Source organism: Mus caroli, unplaced genomic scaffold (assembly GCF_978045245.1).
Source record: "Mus caroli unplaced genomic scaffold, Mus_caroli_1 scaffold_1, whole genome shotgun sequence".
Taxonomy (NCBI): Eukaryota; Metazoa; Chordata; class Mammalia; order Rodentia; family Muridae; genus Mus; species Mus caroli.
The window spans coordinates 83934579-83958520 of record NW_028227256.1 but is presented as its reverse complement, the minus strand read 5'-3'; the positions used below and the strand labels follow the sequence as shown (position 1 = coordinate 83958520).

The 23942-nt window shown below is 42.2% G+C and overlaps 1 protein-coding gene across 8 annotated transcripts in view; it reads right to left on the bottom strand.

Moving 5' to 3' along the window:
* Window positions 1–4321: 4321 nt before the first annotated feature.
* The window catches only part of Gigyf2 (GRB10 interacting GYF protein 2), a 129393-nt gene continuing 109772 nt past the window's right edge, over window positions 4322–23942 (bottom strand). For 4 of the 8 annotated variants that reach the window (XM_085839159.1, XM_021170952.3, XM_021171080.3 and 1 more), the window contains 8 exons: window positions 21027–21263; window positions 18091–18213; window positions 14559–14780; window positions 14250–14455; window positions 12998–13152; window positions 11339–11523; window positions 8669–8816; window positions 4327–6046 (listed from right to left, as the gene is read on the bottom strand). In XM_085839159.1, coding sequence (XP_085695285.1) covers window positions 5979–6046; window positions 8669–8816; window positions 11339–11523; window positions 12998–13152; window positions 14250–14455; window positions 14559–14780; window positions 18091–18213; window positions 21027–21263 — 1344 coding nt within the window. In that variant the 3' untranslated portion in view covers window positions 4327–5978. Of the gene's footprint in view, window positions 6047–8668; window positions 8819–11338; window positions 11524–12997; window positions 13153–14249; window positions 14456–14558; window positions 14781–18090; window positions 18214–21026; window positions 21264–23942 lie in introns of those variants that run through there. The other 4 variants (XM_021171109.3, XM_029478474.2, XM_085839161.1 and 1 more) reach the window with 4 other exon arrangements.

The following is a 23942-nucleotide window of genomic DNA, read 5'->3' as shown; positions in this document are numbered from 1 at the left end:
TGGAACCTATACTTGACACCGCTAAAGTGGCCAAGGACTGGAGACTACACAGGCGATGAGCAGAGGGGAAAATCTAATACTATTACTCCGCGAACGTAATATAACACTTTTACAGAGCCATAAAATGACTCCAAATGACATACTGCTGTATCCAGCAATCAACTCTTCCTCAACCCTCATTAGAGAAGCTGCTTCTTGCTGTAGATAGGAACTAACACAGAGACCAACAGCTAGACGACGCACAGCCTACCCCAAACAGTCTGACGGTGAGACAAGGCAGGCAGAACAGTTAACAATAAAGCCAGGCACTCACATGGAGCCTCTGGAAGCCATAATACACTGCCTTGGAGCGAAGACTTGACTGATCCAACTGAAAGGCATTTAAGTCAGTGGATCTCCCCCTTGAAGTACTTTACCCACTTCTATGCACTGTCACTTGTAAACGTGGTTCCCTATACAGGTGCTGGGATTCTACTCTTTAACTAGACTTTGAGTCACCGGTTATAACTCTGATCGTCTGATGACACAGACATGGGAACAAATACAGTTGCCATAGCTACCACCCTAGCAAGTGATAGGACCAACATCCAAATCACAGGCTCCTAACACAGGATATCCAAACCAACTCGACTGTATGCAGAACTGGGTACTCAGTTGAGTCACTTGGAAACTACCTTGGTCACCACCAACCCTGTACAAGAACAGAAAGCAGAAATTCAGATTCGGAATCTTCTCATTGGAAGGGCCTGTTCCTTCCACTGGCCAACCTGCTGAAGCACTCTGCAGGTCTCTTAAGGTCAATTTGCACAAACGTAAGCACTTCACACAGCTTTCTTGCTTCCAGAGGAAGAGATAACTGTGTGGAAGAGACAACTGTGGGAGCTACCAATGTTAACAACCATGCTTCCTATTTCTTAGTGCCAGAATCCCAATGGCATTTGGGACTGCAAATACTCAGATAAAATTCCAAATTTTATTCCGAGTCTTTCTTACAACTAGCTATCTGGCATACATGTGCACTTGGTAAAGTGTGAAACGCTGAACGGGGCTTCCAAGCAAGTTCCTTTAAACTTTTGCCTTATCCACACTTTCTTCCTGCTTCATACACAGGAATGTAAGCTGGGACTCCAGCAGTCATCTCAGACCAGAAATGACCTTAAGGATGAAAGCCATAGTCATGATGATAAAGTGGAAAGAATCCAGGTCCTGGAGTCCCCATGAGCCTTAGACTGATGACCTCCAATTCCACCTGAGAAGTAAACCACCATTAGAAATTGTTTGACCTTTTCTGTCACATGCAACTAAACCCACCATTGACCCACTGACCACCTTAAAGACCATTTATTTCTAATAGTAACAGAGGAATCAAATCTAGAAAAATCGGTGGGGAGGGGCACTAATTCCTATATTTGGAGGAAGAGTAAATAATCCTTAGTCTTGTCTGTTTTCTAAGATCAAAAACAGGGAACCACGTGCCCAAACCATCATATGAAGTCCATCTCCAGAATGCCAGCCCTGCAGCAAGAAGAACTTTTAGGTAGCAGGAGGGCAGCTGTGGGGAAGGAGCCATCCCATGTCCTCAGAGTCAACATGCTGTTTGTCTCACTGGGAAAACTCTAGTTTCACTGACAAACTTATAGCTGAAATCTCCACCTAGTGGATCTTAGCCTCTCTCAGGAACTAGCATTACCAAAAGTTGTGTATGATCACCAATCCTAGGGAATCAAATATCTGAAAATGAGCATTGCACAGCTGATTGCCTCAATGCTCTCTGATGATAATCCAGGATCCCCAGTGAGTACTGCACTCCCAGAGACAAGACAGGAAGAAATGGTTACTAGAAGATGTAAAAATGGAGCCGGAGATGGCCTTGGAGATTGCTACATTTCCCTACATCAATTTAAAGCCATCAAAACAGTGGCTGTCCCCCACTTGTGATGCTGTGCCTTAACTATATACTCAAGCCTACCACTTGTAAAGTGGCCTGTAGGTCACACTAGAGTTTTGTTGACTTGATACAAGCCTGAGTCATTTGGGAAGACAAAACGTGATTGGGAAAATGCCTCTATCATATTGACCCATAGGCAAGTCTATATATCTATGGGCCACTTTCTCAATTAAAGATTAATGAGCTCATGGTGGGCAGTGCCAACCCCGGACGCAGGGTCCTGGATGGTGTAAGAAAGGTAGCTGAGCAAGCCATGGCAATCAAGGCAACAAGCTGCCTTCCTCTATGTCCTCTGCTCCATCACCCACCTCCAGGTTCCTTCCCCGACTTTCCTTAATGAACTGTACCTGGAACTTCTAAGATGAATAACCACCTCTTTCCTCAAGTTGGTTTTATTTTTTATCATAGCAACAGAGAAGCAACCTAGGAAATCAAGAACTAACTGGACAAGTACCACCAGAGACACTGTTAGGCTTTCACTGGGGTCCTACCAAACTCATCAATAAGATGGCCAGCTTCTGTGAGGGATGTACATGGCTGTCTGCACTGTATGCCAGCTGCTCTTTTGATGAAACTCTACTTCACAAACCTTACAAGAATATTCATCTCAAAGCATCACTTGCCTCATCAGATTCACACATGGGCTTTTTACCTTGAATAACAGTCATCAATATTATCACTACCATGTCCATTTTAAAACAGGGTAATATTATGTATACATACATAAATAAAATGGCTGCACTAAAAATTTTGGGGGTGGCAAGGTATCTTAGCTGAGGTGTCTGTTGCCAAGGCCTGAGGACCAAAGTATCAGACCTCTACACATATATTAGTTTTAAGAATTAAAAAACTGTAAGTATCATTATTCTGAGATTTAAAGCCCAACTCTTCCTCTCAGCAGGAAAGCAGTCCTTGACAGAGACAGGGACTCACTTTCTGCTGGTCCTTCCCTCAAGAACTACGCACTCTTTGGCAACGTGTCATTGCCACTCTTTCCATGAAGGTAAGCAGGACAGTAGTCATACTCCTACCATGGAATCAAATCCAATATCACAGCAAGGAACCTAAGGGAAGGGGATCCGCCATCACCTGCTGAACCCATCCATCCCCTCCACCCCCACCCGTGAAGCCAACCTTAACAGCTCCTGCAAACATCTCAGCTGAGTTCTAGCCTACTGCGACGAGATGTCCCTTACTTGAGAGGCAGTCCTGAAATGTCCATCTCACTAAACCTTCAGAAGGCAAGCAGTTCCCCTTGACAGCTGACTCATGAGACTACAGGATAATCCCCTCCTTAACTCACAACCAAAAAAAATTACCAGTATAACAAGGTCCCTGCAACAATTTGTTGAAAATTTTCTACAGAGCAACAGTGACCAGAACAGAAGCTATTTTGGAAACAGTCTCTATCAAGCTGGCTTGCTTTAAAACAAACAAACAAACAAACAAACAAACAAAACCCTAAAACCCAGTACACAAAACACAAACTGTTGGTTCTCAGCACCCAAAGGTTCTGCAATGCCAAGTTAAATCTAGGATGCAAAGTATCCTAGGGAAATCACAGCAGTATTGAACATAGTTTTCAAGTCATTATTTTCTTACATAACATTTACACGAACTGGGGCATTTCAAATAATCTACAGGCGATTTTAAAGTATACTGGAAGATGTAGATTATATGCAAAAAAGTACACCTCTTTGAATTAGACAGTTAAGATTTTGTTATATGCAAGGGTTCTGACCCAATCCCCTAGAATACCCAGTAGCAGAATGCAAGCTTAGCATGTGCCATGCCCGGAGTACTATCCCCAGCAACTCCTTGACAGCCCCTCCACAAAAGAACCCCTGCAAGAAATAATGAAGGAAACAATTGAAAAGGAGTATAAAAATGCGTAATCAAGAGATGAAAAATGTTCCCAGAAAAGTGGTGTTCACTAACTGGGAAGTAAGTGGGGAAAAAAGAAAAAGGCTCTTGGTTAAACAAAGGACACACTCCATGACTAAGATGGCTCTGTTCTCCTAATATGTCCACTCTACCCCAGCTTGTTTTTACATTTATTTTTATCTTGCTGGAACAGAGAGAGTTTGATTTAGAAGAGCTGGACAAGTTCAGGGAAGGACATTCTGAGGGTCTGTGGTTCAAAAGCAGTCTCCAGTCTCCAGCTCAGTACAGAAGGCTTCCCAACCTTCAACTGGACTCCACCTTCCCAAACACAGGCCTAGTCACTGCTCCTCTCAGAGTGGCCCAGGCTGCTTCTCATCTCCAAAGCCTGTGGTGCCACGGCTGCTCCATGCCATCAAGAGGGAGAGTTTCATGCCAAGCTGGGCCTCAAGAGAGGCGAGTACAAGACGCTCAGAGAGACCACAACACATTTTATTTAATTTTTTTTATTTTCCTCCACACTGGCAAAAGTTCCGAGGGAGCTTAAAGTTTTGTAAACATTTTAACTATCCCTCTTCCCCACCCCCCCTTTTGAATTTACAAAGCAAAGGAGAGGAGTCTCACATTTTAATGGTTCTCTATCTCCTTATGCTATTTGATCCAAAAACTATTTACAAGTTTGTAGCAGTCTCTGTATAGTTATTGTACACATTTAGGAGGGAGAGAGGCAAGAAGGGATAGGGAGAATGGTGATGCAAAATAATAAAAATAGAAACCAAATATAATCTTCCAATACCAAACTGCTCTGAGAGCAACTCCAGCCTTGTCCAGGTACAGATGCTGAACTGCCCACCACAGCACCACTTGCACAGGCCCAGCCGACCCACAGCTGCCGCCGAGGTGTTAGACTATCCCAGGTGATGTTCATCAGGCGAGGAGCAGAAGCAGTCAGAGTCTGTTTGTACAGAGCTTGAGTACACTGGGACTTGCTATGGAGCAGGCCTCCCATTCCTGTGCCTGCCATCCCCATACCCCACTGCATCCTCCTGCATAGTGGTTTCCATGGATGAAGGTCTTAAAGATGGTCAGGCTTTGTACGTTCTCTTTTCAGAAAAGGCAAACAACTTGCCATCCCAGAATCTTTTCACAAGACCTTTTCAGGGCCATGGCAAAACATGCACACAGTGCTCTGAGGAACAGATGAAATTCCCAGCTTTTATCAGAAGCAAAAGTTTATCCCCATCCGAGTTGAAATTACACAAATTCATACATATGGTAAAGATGCCTCTTAAAACGAGACAAATTTTCACATAAGGGCCCAAAACAAACTGGTCCTAGTCCTTTGAAGTAAAAATATTTATGGGAGGAGGGGAGATCAGTTTTTATATGAAAGGAAAATTAAGTCCCTGTCCCAGGCCATAGGGTTTCTTTTGTCCAGGAGTAACGTTGGAATATGTTAGGGAAGAACACAGCTTGCTTAGAAAGTCACTATCTAATGAAGAACACACACATCCTTTCTTCAGAAAGAACAGCGAGGGTGTGCAACATCAAACAAGCCAATCTACACCCCTCTCAGGGCCTCTGATGCAATCCCCACGTTAACAATGGTCATGCAACTTATAGACAGAGTTCTGCCTGCCTGTGGCAATAGAGAAGTTACTGCCCAGGGGTGATTTGTTGCTGGCCAATGTCTATTAGCCATTAACTCTCTTCATGACTGCACCAGTTAAGGCCCTTTGTCGGTATGGGGTGAAACAGAGGGGTGGGGAGAAAGAACAAAACAGAACAAGAACAGTGGTAAGAGAAAGTGATCTGCTGTTGGCAGATTCCAACACACTTCCAGGAGACAGTAGATGGAATCAACGCACAGTGAATGTGTGCTGGCAACATTAGCTCTGCTGGGGAGCATCCCCAACTGCTGCCCCCGAGACAAGGGTCTGGTCCACTTAGGAACAGTCTGAGATGCTCACCAACAGTGATTTAAAGTAATCTTGGACACAAAGGGCTAGGGAAAAAAAAAAAGCCTGAGATGATTGGTTCTGTGATTTGTTGCAGGGTGACAGAGAAAATGGTGAACGTATGTTGTGTCCAATGAGGAGAAACCATGGTCACTAGGCAGGAGTGGGAAGGGTGGCACAGCGGCAGGAACTCAGTAGTCATCCAGAGTCTCAATCTCACCCATGTTCAGTCGCTCTGACGAGGCATTGACTGAAAACCCTACAAGAGACAAAATAAGTTTATGAGCAACTGCCAAGTGGTTCAATTTCAAGCAGCTGGCTGGAATTTAAGTCTCTTATGCTTAAGATTTACACTAAACTGGGTACAGAAGAAAGACAAGATGAAAGATACAAGCAGACTTATGCAGAAAAGGATCTCTGGTCAGACTGGAATGGAATCAGTTTAGGAGAGGCATCACCGACAGTATTCACAAACACTGTGACATTGGAATACCTAACACTACTGGTCACATGAAGGGACTTTTACAATAAAATCCATAACCATAAGTTGATAAGAATTTTAGTGATAGGCCTCTTGAGAGTGAGCAACTCCAAGAAAGCTTCCCAGTTCCTTAGCCCTGGATGAATCCTCAACTGTTTCAGCTGTTATGTGGACGCCAAAAGCAAACAGTCAACGCCCTCCACTCTACTGCGGTTGTTGGTACTGGGTGGGTTTTTTACACCTTCATTTTGTACCTCAATGTTTAAATTTTCAAATAAATACGCATTTGAAATGTTCTAATAACAAATAAAGTCTTGCATAATAAGATAGCTTAATTAACAGGATCAAAAATAAGATTTAAAAAAATAAACAAGCCTGTTTACTAACCAAGAAGCTGTGGAGAAAGGTGCTGTGTGACAAGGCCATACACACAGAGAGATGTGAGTACACCAAACTCCATACAAAGTCTCAACCAGAAACTCATCACCCACCTGAGAGCCCATTCTTCCCTTGGAAATACTGAAAGGCTTAGTGTTTGTATCTGTCAGGTGATGGTTTTACTTGGTAAGTCTAAAAACCTAAAGCCCAGCAGTCTATGAAATGAGCTATTTATTGCCTTTATTATTCTGAAGCAGGTTTGTTTGATTTCAGTTCAAATTAAGTGAGATAGAAACAACAAGTTGCATACCACAGAAGAAATGTAATTTAAAAATCAACTAATATTAATCAAGATAGGAAAAGAGAAAGCTATTGAGAAATAAAGATTATTTGATGTTATACTGTGCTGATTATGAGGTGAGGCTTTTTAGCAGACATGCTCTGACTTAACTGATTTAGAAGCTCAGTCAGGCATAAACTTAGCCTTCCAACTTCAAAAAGCAACAGCAGCCTGTGAGTGCCATGAAGGCAGGGCATTTCCTCACTCTGCTGCTCCACAGACCACTTTCTACTAGGTCTACAACACTCACCCTCATGCTTCCTTTTAGGATTATGACAACGTCTTTGTATTTCTACAAAGGGGAGTCTGACTGAGAGGAAGCTATATATTTTATACCCAAATGGTTTACACGGCCCCCCTGGGAACCCTTACAATTAGTATGACCAGAAAAGAGTGAAGGGCGCCTAAAAGTGAAGTGAGGCTGGGGCTCCCTCTGCTGGTTCCTTTGCAGTCTGCTCTCCGTGGTCACTTTAGATCAAATTGGAACCTATTTTTCCAGTATGTGCATGGAAAATTTTCTCAACCTATAAATTTGCAGGGAATACACCCATTGGAAAGTAATATATGAAAATGAATAAGCATAAAAATTGAAAGATAATTAAAAACTTTCAGAGGCATTTCCAGAAAGAGGGGTAAGTAGGCAGTGACTTGGCTTCACTGGGAAGCTCTGCTCCTCCTCCTGTGCTGGCTGTCCTCCCCTGCATGATTAGGGAGGACTCCAAGTCTGAGAGAACTGACCCATCTCCCACTGTACTGAGGGATGTTGACATCCCTGCTGGGGTCTCTGGCAGAAGACCAAGACCACACTGCAAGGACAAACACCCATGGAGCAGCCTCTCACACCTGTAAGCTAAAATCACAAGGGCTTCTCAGCTGCAAGTAGTTAGAAATCTGCTCAGCTCTATCTGTCCGAATTTTATAGTTTCTGACCCATGTTTAATATTAACACTCCAGAGAAGAAGAAAATCGACTATGACAGCCAAGTTTCCATTAACTTCATGTTCAAAAGCAGCGAAGGATTTCATTTATCACTATTTATTTATTTATTTGTTTGTTTGTTCATTCATTCATTTTATTTATTTATTTGTGGGTTTGTTGGGTAAATTTAAGAAACAAAGCAACTTACATTCATTACTTATGAAATACTGTTCCCTACCATCCCTGGTGTCATTTACAGCCCTAATTTAGGCATCTGCTTTTTTAGGAAGCTGCTGCATATGAGGACAACAGCCCTCAGTACTAGATAGGGAGGCATCTACCACAGAAGAGTGGAGAAGGCCTGCAGCTCACTGGCCAAGACAAGTGGGTGTCCTGGCAGTGCAGCTGCCCAGGACCTACAGAAAGTGGACGTAACAAGCACTGCTTCGTTGAAAATCTGCTTCCAGCCGGAATCAGCACCTGAACTTCTCAACTAGCTCTACTGTTGTTGTCCACTTTTGTTATCTTTGCATGAAATTCTAAGTAAGGCTTTAAAGTTTGAAGGACCAGAATCATACTGCTAGTTTGTCTATCCTAGCACATGGGCAAATCTCCTACACTTACACACCCAGGAAATATTGTCTATTCTTAAAACCAGATAGTAAAATGAATCTTTACATGAAAGACTGCAGCGATGTATCTGGTTACTGTCAGCACCCAAAACCTTCCTCCCACCCCACCTGAGAGTCCAGGCCTAGTCTTACCTAATAAACTGGGATCTGCTCGAACCATCTTCTGCTTTTTCTTCTTCTTGCCACTTTGCACAGCCTCAAAATTTGATTGTTGGTTGTTGCTTTGATTGGTCTGAAATACCGAATGGAGTGTACTATGGTTCATCCCCCAGACAGAGTCCTATGAAACAAGACACAACACAACACAACTACAATTATACAGTGCACATGGATATGGACTGCTCTAAGAAAATGGCTGGCTTGCCTTTGCCTTGTCAAGTTTGAGTCTGTTAACAAAAATCCTCTGGCTGAGGAGATGGTTCAGTGGTTAAGGGTGCATACTATTCTTGCAGAAGACTGAGGCTGCTTCCCTATTAGGCAGTTTATAACTTCCTGTAACTGCAGCTTCAGGGGTATCGCATGTTTGATCTTGTGTGTACTCATGTGTATATACTCACTGACCCACAACATACAATTTAAAATAATTTTAAACTATTTTAAAAATAAATCTTAAAAAAAAAAAAAAAACCCTACCCCAGTCCCAGCACTAAGAGTGGGCCACTGAGCTACCAGCCCTCACTCTCAACACTCTACTTAATGCCTGCTATCTCTACAAAGTCTCTCCTAGACCTTCAGGCTTTCACTTCAGCTCTATCAGAACAGAAGCCCTAAGTTTTCCATTGGATGCAGTTGTCTATGTCATCCATTAAGAAATGCAATATAGTCGGGCAATAGTGGCTCACACCTTTAATCCCAGCACTCAGGAAGCAGAAGCAGGTAGATCTCTGTGAGTTCAAAGCCAGCCTGGCCTACAGAGCAAGTTCCAGGACAGCCAGGGTTACACAGAGAAACCCTGTTGTGGAAAAAACAAAACAACCAAACAACACCAAAAAACCCCCAACCAACCAACCAAACAAACAAAAAACCCAAACAAACAAAAACAAGGGAACAAACAAAAGAAATGCAATTCACAGCATATAGTTATCAACACTATGGTAATACACACATCTGACTCACAGCAAAAAATGGTCGTTCTCTAGTACACAAGTCAGAGAACCAGTTGGTGGTACACTAAAGGCCAAAGCCATGTTACTTATACAGGAAATCCCAGAATGGATTTGTTACCTGAATACTGCCCACACACTGGCTAACTGGTTAAACTATAAGACAGCTCATTAATCCTTTGTTCTTGTTGTTCTTAGATTCCAGTTCAAAGATCAGGGGCAGTGCCACGGGAGGAGCAGAGAAAGCACTGTGGACTAAATGGGCATACAGGAGAGCACCCCACAGGTGCAGTGTTTTCTGCACTACTTCATACCTCATGCTCCTGCAATGTCCCAAGACATCTGTTCTACTGTGTTCTGGTATTGGAGACCTGACATTGCCTCTTAATTTAGCCCTAAGTCTGCTTCACACAGATCTAAAATGCCTTGTGCTACACTGTATTTTCCCACATCTTCAGATAGGATCTACAACACTGTTATCATGTCTAATAGAACAATGTGGTTCAAGGATATGAATATTTTTAGCCTCTTTATGAACCTTGCCAATTTGTCTTTCAGAAAACAAATATTACCAGCCCTCAAAGATCCCACATTTGTAAAGTCACTGAAGTTTATTTTTTATTGTCATTATGAGCACACTTGCTCAGAGAGGCAAAACAATCTTTAACCCCCAAGGCACATGCTCTCAGCTGACAAAGGGCAAGGGAGTATCCACCTTCCTACTTCAAGTCACACCCTATAAGCATGTGTCTCTTTCTGTCAGTCATCTAGTACAATGCTTTCACATCTCTGTTTTGGCCTCCAAGTCTAAGGCTTAGATGCTATGGAGTACTTCTGAGCCCAGAAAGACTGTGCTGCATCCAAGGGAGAAGATGTGCAGTGAGATGTACAAGTGAGAATGACAGCCGCACTGCATCAGTATTAAGGAATCAACACTGTCAACAATGCCTCTGACAAGATCTTGAGACACACTATGCACCAGTTAGACACTGTGTTGATGAGACTTAAGAACTTAACCCTGTGTACTTTATAGAGGCAGTGCCGGTGCTCCGATTCCCTACTCACTCAGACTTCATAGAGCAGTGCTTCTAAACCAGACAAGAGTCATGACCCCTTTTTTTTGGTGGTGGGGGGAATGTCAAACAACCCTTTTACAGGGGCTGTATGTATATCCGATATCCTGTATTTCAGATATTTACAACATGATTCAAAACAGCAACAAAATTACAGTTATGAAGTAGCAATGAAAATAACTATATGGCTGGAGGTCACCACAACCATATTAAAAGGCTGCAACATTAGGAAGGCTGAGAAGCACTGGTTTAGAACAAAGCTACAACAAGGAACAAAGATCAATTGTGCCTTCATATCTCCTTTAACAGCATAGGAAATACCTGCCATAGCCCATATACAGTGACACTGCTGTCAGGATTGAATATAGCAATACATGGGTTATGATCTGCAGCCCAACTAAAACATATGTATGAATCAAACAAACAAACAAACAAACAAACAAACAAAAAACCCACTCAGGTACTTTTTTGCTATCTGGAACATTTACACAGACATGTACTGTGAAGGACACACAGATTTTGAAAAGTTTTAGATGCATAAAAATAATTTTTTTTAAACTTCTCTGTCTTCTCAACATTTATAGACATTCCTACTCACAGGTACTGTACACACTGTTACTTTATACCTGCTGCTGCTGCTGCTGCTGCTGCTGCTGCTGACGCTGCTGGTTGACTTTCTGTTTGGCACGGCGTTCAAGGAACTGCTTGGCAAACTCCTTGGCCTCGGAAGTATCTCCTAAATAGGCCCGGGTATAGTCATGGACTTCATAAGGAGACTCCACTTCTTTCAAGAAAGAAACAAACGTGGGAACTGCAGTAAAAGAGGGAAGAAGACGTGAGATGGGACAATAAAACAAACCCATGTACAGAGACACAGCCTCTGTGTTAATATGTCACCATACTACCACAGCAGGAAAGTGAAGGCTCTGCAGCTGCTGTGGGAGAGACTCTCATCTGTCTAATACAAATGAAAGAGACCCATCAGTGTTGAGCACTCCACAACAGCAGCATCAAACACATACCACACACACCAGACTTCACTAAACATAATGTTGGTTGAACTACATGTTACAATGACTGACAGGCATTTGTCTAAAACTAAAGTAATTTGAGGATTCTTCCCTTTTTTCCTTTAATTCAACTTATTAAGTGTGATGATGGATGCCAGCTACCATGACAGTTACTTAAGATCCAGATATACATCTTCTGAAACTTGTAATTAATTGGGGTATTATGTATTTTAAGTGGAAAATGGAAACTGTGTGGTTTCAGAAAAAACACAAACACCAGAGTTAGACAGACATGGGTTTAAAACTTGATTCTGAAGTCTGCTGGCTGTGTGACCTTGATGAGTTACTTAACCATTCTGAGCCTCTGTTTCCTAATTTATAAAATGGGGATAATATCACCTACCTTGTAAAGGTATCTTCACAATTTACTGCAAAAAAAAAAAATGAGTGTCTGGGATAACAATGGGTTAGCCCAGCTAGTGCCTAGCACATGGTAGGTGCTTAATGGATGGCAGGCATCACTACTACGCAAATCTGTTTTCTCTGAAGACCTTCAGAGTCTTAGCTAATGTGGTAATGAGGCAAAGGAGCCGGCCAATTCTCCACTGTTCAGTGTTGAAGATTGCTGGCTTTAAGGCAGCTATCACATTGGTCTGTCAGCTAAGACAATCCCTTCTATTAGACAACCAACAGTCACTGTTGATCATCTAGGGGTGGGAAGGGGACTTACTTCCATCTAAAGAGCTAGCTCTCTGTTTACAAATATGCTTTTCTTGAAATTGTGCCTTTATTTCTGCAGTTTCAGCCCATACAAAGCAAGTCTACTTACTCTTTCACAATTTCCATCACCTCCCAAAGCAAAAAGGAAATGATGTCACACTGCTTTGGTACTCTATTGGGCAGGCTGACTTTGGTTCCCAACTATGACATTTAACTTTCTCTTACACATGATATTGTAGCTGCAAATATTTCCCATGAAATGGGTGATGGGAAACAATGGCTTCCTTTGTTCTGCACTTTATTAAGGCAGCCTCAGCTGGCAGGTAATCCTTGGTAACTGCTCACAATTTATTGGAGCATCATTTTATAGGACTTTTTTGTTTTTTCCATAGCAATTCAAGTAATGCTACAAGAGTCAAGATTTTAGTGGACAGTGCAGATTGGCCCCCACAGAATTCATCCTCTACATTCTGGCTTACTGCTCCAACCTGCTGACCTCATTGTAAGGCCCTGCTCTCTGAATCCACATGCTGGGATTCCCTCCCCAATTCTTACCATCCAAGTTATTTGCCGTATTAAGGGCATGAAGCATCTGTTCACACCACTGGGTAAATCCATCTTGGGCTTTATTTACTCCCTGAAAGAGCTTCAGCAACTTTTCTTCTTCTTCTACTTTCTTATTCTGCCGGTTAGACACACCTACAGATTTACTAAAGCAAAACAATAGGGCGATATTATATTCCCAGAAACTGTTACTACGTGATGATACTATAATACCATAAATACTGTATAGGCAACATGGACAGCTGCCCAGTAAGCCAATTCTTAGTTCTATACAAGAAAAAAAAAATTCAATTATTTTGATTGGATACCTCCTTAAAAACTAACCTCTGCTAATATCCTAGTCTACAGGGCTTCTATTTTGAGAAGATAATGAAGTTCTTCCTCCATGTCCTTAGGTAAGCTGTTAAATTTACTAAGCCTCAGTTTCCTCATATGCAAAATGGCACCAATACTTCCTTGCGTTATAATAAGGAATGAAGATACTCGAGCAAAGGCCTGGAACATAACAGTGCCTGGCAAAGAAGCTCAATAAACTATGTGTTTACCTTAAGTCTTCAATCAAAACGGATCCGACACCACCACCATTTATTAAGTACTTACTATATGCCAGGCACTTTACTACTTCATGTGTGTTTGTTGACTCCTTACAACTACACTCATAAAGTTATTATCTTCATTTTACCCATGAGGGAACTGAGGCCCAAAAGAGGTTCTCTCTTGCCCAAGGTCACACAGCTACTAAGTGTCAGTGCTGGGATCTGAGTTCATGAATATAACAGACCCATGCTCATCCAACAGCACTGGCTACCAAGGAAAGAAAGATGAAGATGAAATATTATTAATTTGCCATATAGTAAGTTTAGGGCCATTACAGAAGTATTTGGAATGTTCATTCTAGTACAGCTTAAACATACAAATTAGAAAAAAAACTAAAAAACAAACAAAAAAAAAAAACCACCAAGGTTACCTAGAGAAAACATTGTTAACAACAAAAAGTGTTCCCTTTTTATTATTAGCAGACAGTTACCATGTAGTAGGCAAAAGAATTAAGTGTTGAGCAGTAGGAAAAGCCCAGGGAACAATCAAGTGTGTCTCACTGGGTAGAAAACAATCACCAAAATTATGAGTTCCATGCTTGGGCATAGATGAAGCGTAAGCAGAAACTGTATCTAATATCCCTTCTCCCACCCTCCCTCTTCTCCCACCCATCAAGGTACATGGGTGTACTCATTATGAGCCCTACCTGAGACTGGCGTTGTTTTTATTTTTATTTGTTGAATTTCTAGGTCCCACCTCTTTCACTGCATCATCCCAAAACCCCATGTTGGAGTTTTTGGTGTCTGCATTACTCCAGATACTACTGACTAGCTCAGACGCCCACTGGTTAGAAGGACCTGTGTTTATAGAGCCCCATACAGAATTCCCAAGGCTGGTGTGCAGGTTGGAATGCTGTTAAAAAGACAAAAAGACTTTCGTTAACGATATCCAAAGGACAGTTTGAAAGATAACCAAGAAGCAGTCAATGAGCGTGCGCTCAGGAAAAGAAACCCACTGTGCTGTTCCGGGCTCGGTTTGATTGCTGGTGTTGCTGGTGTTGCTGTTGTTGTTGCTGCTGCTTCTGCATCTGCCTGGCCTCTTCCTGCTGGATCTCTAGTAGAGACTTGGTGGTACCTGCAGGTTTGCTGACATTTCCCCAACCTGAGAGTTTTTGTTGTTGTTGTTGCTGCTGCTGCTGCTGGAGAGCTTTCATCAATTCCCTCTGCTGACGTCTTTGCTGTTGGAAAAGGGCAGCCACCTCAGGACTTGTTTTTACACTAGTTATAAGCATCTGGACACAACAGCTGTTTAAAACCCAAATGGGGTTAATCCTTTTGGCTAAACTAAGACCGAAATGCCAAGTGGTAGTGAGGGGAAAACCAAAAGACTGAATATAGAATCCTTACAAATAAAGAAGGCTTTTCTGGTTAAGTGCAGAAATAAAATAAATGTTCTCAAAGTTCCACCAAAATGAAAGTAAATATATACTTTTTGTAGATTTGTTTGTGTGTGGCTGTGAGATGGGATTTCACTATACAGAGCCCACCTAAGTCTGGAATTGAAACTCTTCCTGCCAGTTTCCCAAGCACTGACAGTTCTGGTGTTTACCAGATGCCTAGCTACATAGACTTCATAAAAGCATAAACCAGTGAAGGACAACAGACACAGACAAGATGTTTTAATCAGAAAGTAGGGCTAGGGAAGACAGCTAAGTGAGTGAAGTACTTGCTCTGCAAGCTTGGGGACCTGAGGCTAGTCCCTGAAGCCCATATAACAAAGTAAGTGTGGATGACTGGGCGTGGTGGTGCACGCCTTTAATCCCAGAGTTTGGGAGGCAGAGGCAGGCAGATTTCTGAGTTTGAGGCCAGCCTGCTCTACAGAGTGAGTTCCAGGACACCCTGGGCTACACAGAGAAACCCTGTCTCGAAAAAAACAAAAAACAAAGAGGGAGAGGGAGAGGGAGAGGGAGAGGGAATAAGAAAAAGAAAAAGAAAAAGAAAAAGAAAAAGAAAAAGAAAAAGAAAAAAAAAACTGGTATATTCTCTGCTCACCAATTTAGCACTGCAGAGGTAAAGACAGACAGATGCCTGGGTTTCATGGACTAAGCAGCGAAGCCTACTTAGTGAAAGTTGCAGGGGAATGAGATATTGTCTCCAAAACAAAATACAAACCAAAGAAAGCAAACAAAGCACCTGATGTCTTTCATTTGTATGTGCACATACACAAATAAATATCTAGGTAGAAATGTATAAAGATGGAAAGCACATTATTAATAACCAGTGTAGCACATCAAATAAGCTGAAGCACAAATAAAAGAGGGAGCTCCCAACAAACAGCCCACAGAAAACCTAACAGTATCAACAAGACGTGTATAGCAGAATGTCTGATAAGCTCCGAGACTCTTTTTTTTTTTTTTTGATTGATTTATTTATTATATGTAAGTACACTGTAGCTGTCTTCAGACACTCCAGAAGAGGGAGTCAGATCTTATTATGGATGGTTGTGACCCACCATGTGGTTGCTGGGATTTGAACTCCGGACCTTCGGAAGAGCAGTCGGGTGCTCTTACCCACTGAGCTATCTCACCAGCCCAGCTCTGAGACTCTTAACAAATAGCTCAGAACCACTAAACATTTAGCATATGCTTTTGAGATAAAAGGAAGGGACCAAAATAAATGCATAAATTCAATAAAATAGGGATTGCCTTTAACAAATTCATGTGTTTGAGATGAGTATTTTGCCCGCAGGCATACATGCGTACCATGTTCGTGCGGCACCAGGACCGAGGAGCACTGAAGTTACAGATTGAGGCGAACTTCCATGTGGGTGTGAGGAATCAAGCTTCAAGAGCAGCCAAGTACTCTTAACTGCTGAGCCATCTCTGTACCTCTGAATTGGCTTTTTTAAAGCTATCAGCAAATAATATCCCTAGAGCAGCAGCAGGTCTCAACCTATAGGTCTCCACACCTTTGAAGGGGTTAAATGACCCTTTCACAGGGGTTACATATCAAGATATCCTGAATACCAGATACTATTCATAACAGTAGCAAAATTACAGTTAAGAAGTTGCAACAAAATAATTTTATGGCTGGGGGTCACCATAACATGAAGAACTTTAATAACAGGTCGCAGCATTAGGAAGGCAGAAAAATGCTGCCCTAAGTTGATGGTGCATTCACTAAAATAATAAAAAGCTAAGCACTGTAATTCAGAAATTTAAAACAAGATAGTATAAGCTAAAAGCACAACAGAAAACATAAAATATTAAACTGAGGAAATGTGCCCACCAATAATGGTACAAAGACAGGCAGAAAAAAGTAGAAACCAAAATCTATCTAGGGCAATCATGCAACTGACTGCAACTGCAATGGGGGGGAGGGTGGGGGGAGATAAAATCAAGAGATGTATAGCACTGAGCATGTCCAAACTGGACAGGTTAGAGAGCCACAGACAGGGTGCTCCAAAGAAGAGAAAGCTAGCAACACTATCTTGGGTTTCTCCATGTGACAAATAAGCATGGAAAAGCATTTCATGCTTGTAAGATACAGGACAATAAAAGGTTCCAAGAATATACTCAAATAAACAGAGTGAGATGCTAACTTTTGAGAAGTGGGGCTGAGGGCAAAACACTGGCTGGAACATTGCTCAGCAACAGAATGCCTACTGTGCATGCGTGGGGAGCCTGGAGGGACTCTGATTCTTGTTCACATTAACTTTTCAATGAACAGAGACAACGATTTCTAGCCTTGAAAACAGAAATACTCTGCTCTGAAACACCCTCTTCTCTAAAAGAAGGTTATTCCAAAAGTAAAGTTTAATCCTTTGTTTTTACATTAAAGTGAGAAGGCAATTTTAAGGTAGAGAAATGCTTTGGCCTACTGGGTGACTCACTCTCACTCTCACTCTCTCTCTCTCTCTCTCTCTCTCTCTCTCTCTCTCACACACACACACACACACACACATACATGTATATCCTGAATACACACATACACATATATATTATAGTATTTATTATTTATATATATGGATTTTGGAAATGTCTGCCTCCCACTCTAACTCCAACTCCCCTCTCAAATCTCATATCTGCTTCTTTTTATTTATTTGAGTTCATTAGTGTTCTCTGTATGGACATAGCTGTAAGGCTATCTACTTTTCTTTATGAAGTAAATAAAAGCTGAAGAGCTACATTAGAAAGTTCTAGGACTGTTTGGAACTTTCAGTGGTTAAGAGCACTTGTTGTTGCAAAGGACCCAGATCCACATGGAAGCAAGCAAGCTCCTCAAGGAACAGCACACATGTGCACAGACACACATGTGGGCATAACACTCAGACACATAAGATAAAGTTCCAGGAAATGGTTATATTACCCAATCTTTTATTATTCCTATTAAAATCTTCATATATGCCAAAGGGCCCAAACCACATTACAAGGTTTAGTAACACTGAGCTAATTTCTGGCATCCAGCAATTCTGACAGTAACCATCAAAAGCCGTTAGTCCACAGTGCACACTAAGCTGCCTGGAACCAGGATGCTGTTACTGCTTACCTCTTCTCGAAGCTGGCGTTCTCGTTCTTCTTCTAGCTTCTGGATCTCAGCCAATGACAGTGTGGCCTGGGACTGACATGTTGCTGTGTTAGACTGCTGACCCCACGTTGACGAAGAGGGAAGCTAAAAACAACAAGCACATGACAAAGCAGGCGAGGGTCAGGAGATAAGGAAGGGTGACAACATTATGCTCAGATCTTCTACTTTCCTCAACTTAACAATATTCATTTCAAAACTCCTTTTCCACATTATTCTAAGTTGGCTTGCTTCTTGTGCTCCCAACCTATGTTTATTTTAAAATAACTAAAAACACACATATATGTTAATGAATACATGTTCCTCCCATTTAGGTGGAAGTCTGTTACATCTAGCAACAGAGTCAAAATCAAAAGAAATGACAAAGTGTGACTAAATTAGTTTAAGATTTTTTTTTAATACATAAAAGACCATTATCTAAGGATCTAATGAGAGGGTTGAAACCCAGGATTTCCAAACAGAATGCTGTAGCAGAAAGCGAATGAAAGGCCGGGCAGTTTCTATCCTATCTCTCACAAAGAGAGTTGCTGGTAACACAACCAGGCTACTATGTAGCTCTAGTCATGAAAACCTACCTTGTTTTAAACATCAAATGTCCTACTTTATCCTTTACATTAATTAGCAAAACAAAATATAAACATGTGGTCCTAAAAACCTAAATTTTCAAAGTCTGATTTTCTTAAGAGAATTCTGTGCTCTTCTTTGGCCAATAAAATGGTAAACTTGAATTTAGAAACATCTTACAATGCTTAAACAAAAAGTAACAGCAAAGACCCCAATGCTAACCTGGTTTTTTTATTTTTGTATGTATGAAGTATATGCATGGATAAGAACACTAAGCAGCACCCCAGGAAAATGGGTCTATAAATAGCAGAGACAGCTGAGGACAGAAGTGACAGTGCCAGGTATAGGCATGAATGTTAGCAATATGAATGTCCTCAACAGATCAACAAGCTCAGCCCTTAGCCATTTTGGTCCAATATAGTAACCGTATGGCAGTTTTCTCAAAGCAGTCCTTTGATGAGGCAAAGAAGGGTCAGAGAAGCTAAAAGACGAAAGGAGGATGGGGACTATCTTTGTCTTTACTTAGAATGCTTATATGTAAACTGTCTCAAATCTTTATAAAGAAAGGAAACAGGCATACATGGTAAGAATTACTCAGAGCTTTGTCTCCCCTTACCTCAGTTACTACAGCCTGCAATACGGCCTCTTAAAAAGGTTTTTTGGCTCCCACCAAATCCTCAGGACTTGAGCTCAGTCCTCAAGAAACACATGGGAAAGTGAAGACCAGCTCCAGGAGCAATTGCTCCCTTCAAGCCATAGGCACATGTCTGGGAGCTTTGTAATGTGGTCAATGGGAATAGAACTTAGATCCTTAGGGAAAGTAGCTAGCAAGAACGTTTAATCACTGAGCCATCTCTCCAACTCTAGTAATTTGCTTTCAAGATCTCTCCTGGAGTGTTTCTAACTTTCAAGACATAATACCTCTCTCATAACCCTCACCCCCAAAATAAACGACTCAACTTGAAAGTTCTTTCTATTCCTAAAATGACTGTTCCAAAGCTGCCTTAGGTCAGGAAGGAGTCTGAATAATGGTGACTCTCATATTTTACCAATATCAGAGTTTATATTTAAATACAAGTTTGCTGAGTTCTCATAATTTCCTTGTCTTACAAGATCCAGGGGATAGATCTGAGAAGCACTGCCTTATTAACGTCATCTCCTCTTCTCTGCTCACTACACTGGATTCCAAGTCCCTCTTTACGTCTTTATCCTGTGAGTTCCTTGAAGACAGGGGGGACTAAAGCTAATTTCAGGTTCAACATGAAGTTAGCAGAGCATACCTGCCAACATCCTCTTAACTTTCCCCTCCACTCAACTCTGAGCAGTTCTCACTCCATGCTCTGCCGTACTCTGACACTCACCCTTCAGATCTAGGTAGTCAACAATGGGCTTGCCAACTGGGTCAAGGCAGCTCTTTCCCGCTGGCTCTTCCTACTCAGCCTCACCACCACACCCTTTCTAGCAGACGTGTAGTATTCATTTTCAACACCAATAGTACTTACTTTCAGATTTCTACTCCCTGACACTTAAAAAAAAAAGAAAGAGAAAAATAGAAAAATAGAAAAAGAGAAGGAAGGGAGGGAGGGAGGGAGGGAGGGAGAGAGGGAGAGAGAGAGAGAGAGAGAGAGAGAGAGGGAGGGAGGGAAGGAGAGGGAGAGGGAGAGGGAGAGGGAGGGAGGGAGAGAGGGAGAGGGAGAGGGAGAGGGAGAGGGAGAGGGAGAGGGAGAGGGAGAGAGGGAGAGGGAGAGGGAGAGGGAGAGGGAGAGAGGGAGAGGGAGAGGGAGGGGGAGGGAGGGAGAGGGAGAGAGGGAGGAAGAGGGAAAGGAAGCAGGGGCAAGGAGGCAGTATTGTGTAGATACGGCTGGCCAAGAACTTGCTATGTAAACCACACTCACCTCTAACTCAAGACATCTGTCTGCCTCTGTGATCTGAGTTCTGAGATTAAAGATCTGTGCTACCCACATCGTTGGCCTGGTTTTTACCCAGTTTTTAACAAGTCCCCAAAGGCACCTGTTTTGAGCCTGTCATGGTTCCCACTAGAAGAGTAGGGTGGTGTTGTGCCTGCTGCTCTCGCAGCAGCTAATGTTCTTTTCAATTTGGTTTTTCTGTCAGTGGTGTTGAAATGGTAAAGAGGAGTGACTTCAACTGCCACAGAACCCTACTGAAAAGGACCAAGTCAACTAACTTGTTTGTTCCAGACCGCTGCTTGGCCCATCCTCATATATGTGTGGTTTTCTTTTAAACACTTAACAATGCATCACATTCTGTTTTGTTGATAACCAAATAGCCAACAAAATATTTAACCCAAGTGGTTCCTCTTGTATCTAGAATTATACCTTCATTTGTGCAAGCTGTTGCTGCTGCTGTTGCTGCTGCAGCCTTCGGAGAGCCTCTTGTTGCTGCTGTCTCTGACGCATCAGATCCTTCTGCCGCTGCAGCTCCAGTTCCTTCCGTTTTCTTTCTTCTTCTTCATGCCGAAGTCTGGCAGCCTCCTCCTCCATACGCAGCCGGTTCTCTTCCAGTCGGCGCTGGGCTTCTTCCTCTTCCCGGGCCCATTTGGCAGCCTCCTCTTCCTTTGCAGAAGGAAAAATCAAAGAGGAAAAATATGTTTTATTAATTGTAGAGGGATAAACCATATTGCTTTTAAAGGTGTCAATCATGATGGGATACACAAATGATAAAGCAAAATCGTGCTTAGTATGACACTAGGAAGAAGCAAGCTTTACAGGGGTCACAAAGGTCTGTGTGTTCCAGGATATGACTTTAACAGATTATAGAACTGCCACTTAGAAGGTCTATGGTGGAAGTTCTGATCTCAAATGTAGCTCACCACATGCTGGGACAAAGTCTCCTGGAAATGTCATTTCAGTACTATGGGCTGAGCAAGCTTTCTAGGGTGCTCTGCAAGAAGCCACTAAGACCTCAGCTGGGCCTAGAGACAGTGACTCCTCAAAAATCATCAAATAGACTCTCAGTCTTTATGAGGCACAGGCCCTAGAGTCCTCACAATATCTCTCCTTAACTGATTCTTTAACATCTACTGCTTTCCCCTCACCTGCACTCATTTTCTTCCAGCTTGCCTCCCTCAAAACAAGCTCACTATGTTGCCTGGTTCATTTGCCTCAGTGCTGAGTGTCCTCCCCTGGCAGAAAGGCTTTGCTATACCTGGAATGCCCTTTGTCCAGACAAATCATTCTCCTAAATGGCGATTAGCTATGAGCCTTTGGTAAGTAGATTTATTTCCTTTCTAATTTCTCTTTCAGACACTTGTCCTAGACTATCTTTGCCACTGCTCCCCCCCCCCACCCCCCCCACCCCCCCCCCCCCCCCGCCAAGAAGGACATCTCCATTACAAACAAAACCAGTTTTAACCTATAGCCTAACTCTGCCACCTCAGAGACTTAAAATGCTAAATGTTGTTTCAAAGGTTCCAAATGTAACTAGGAACAGTAAAGATTTAGGTCAAGGTGACATCTGCTTGGAGAATTCTATTAAAGACACCCTTAATGAACAACAAAAAAGAATATAGAGAAAACTCATTCTCTTTTGGGGCAGAGGTTAAACAAGAGGGTCCCATGCAAAAGTCCCAACCTGAAGTAAAAAACACAAAAGCAGAAGTCAGCCCACCAAGATCTGGAATAGAGACATCCAAGTGACCTGAGCCCTGACAATGTCGCTGAGTTAGAGCAGAATAATGTTCAGTGGACGACTTACAGCCACATCTCCTTGGCACGTGAGGTGATTTCAGTGTTTGTACTTTAAAGTCTACTAACTCTAGCATTTATTCCTCTATCCACAAATTCTGTTAAAGATGGACTGCTTCCTAAAACCTTCTAATAACATTTGGGTGGTTATGGTGACACAGACCTATCTATAATCCCAGCACTTGGGAGGCTGAGTCAGATATTTCAAATTCCTGGCCAAAGTAGACTACACAGTAATACACACCCTGTCTCAAAACCTTACCCCACAACCTTGAAGGGGGGGGCACGCAGTGGGGGTAACACTGCATCAGAAAATGAGCATGATAACCAGTACCAGGCACTAACACACATGTTGTTTTTCTAATATAATTTTGGCTTTTAAAGGAATTTTTGTTTAGAACCAGCTAAATGATTAAGGTTAGCAGTTATAGGCATGTTAATATATTACATGTATCCTTCATAAAATGTATTGCAAACACCCCATTGAATTTGGGGTTGTAGCTCAGGGGTTGATGGTTTGCTTAGCATTCTCAAGGTCCTGCGTTCAGTCTCTGGCACTGAAGAAACAATACAACACAACACTTTGCCTCTGTGATCTTTCTGCCCAACACCTAAAACCCCATTCTGTTCATAAGAAAACTTCAAGGAATTCAGTAAAGGGATAGCCTAATAGACTGAAACGTATTTCTTAAAATTACCAAGGTCATCAAAAATCAAAGAAGCACACATACTTAGCAAGACTGAGCTAGGTTCAATACTCAAAGGTTCATTGTATAACAGTTACCAGTATTGGCAAGGTACGCAAAAAGGCAAAATGAATAGCACTCATATGGCAGTGGCAACCAACAGCTGTCTAAAGATGTAATATCCACTCAATAGAGGGGAAATCATGCATAAAAATGGAAAGTCAGCCTAATTCTAGGGGCTTGCAAGGTCATGGACCTTAAAAAAGAATCTACTACCACTAGGTTGCTAGACCCGAATAATTCCTTACTACAAATTTTAAATTTTACCCTAATACCCATAAGTAAAGCTACAATTCCTCATTATAGAAGCCTCTCTTCACAGCAAATGGAGACTACCACAAAAACAAAACACAACAAAAAATCCATACATGGACACAACAATGCCGAGATCAGTAGACCATGGGAAGCCCAGGTCTGATGGATACATCTGCATCACAGCTCTTGTATCCATAGGTTAGAGAATATCACAAAAGATGGGACTGTAAGAGCCAGAACACCAGGAAGTCTGCTGTCAGTCTCCTAGAAATGGCTGCATCAACAAGACAGAGACAGTGGCAATATCAAGGGACATGATAACATGGAAGAGGGAAAATGTCAAGGAGTCCCAGCCCTAGACATTACAGGCAACTAATGAGTGCTGGGAGATGGAGAACAGCCTCACTGGTTGTCCAAGGAAGAGCGGTCAGCCCTAAAACCATACATACAAACAACAAAACCAGACTCAGCAAGCTATATCTCACTCACACACACACACACACACACACTCACTCACTCACACCCCAGAGTGGGGAAGCATGGAAGG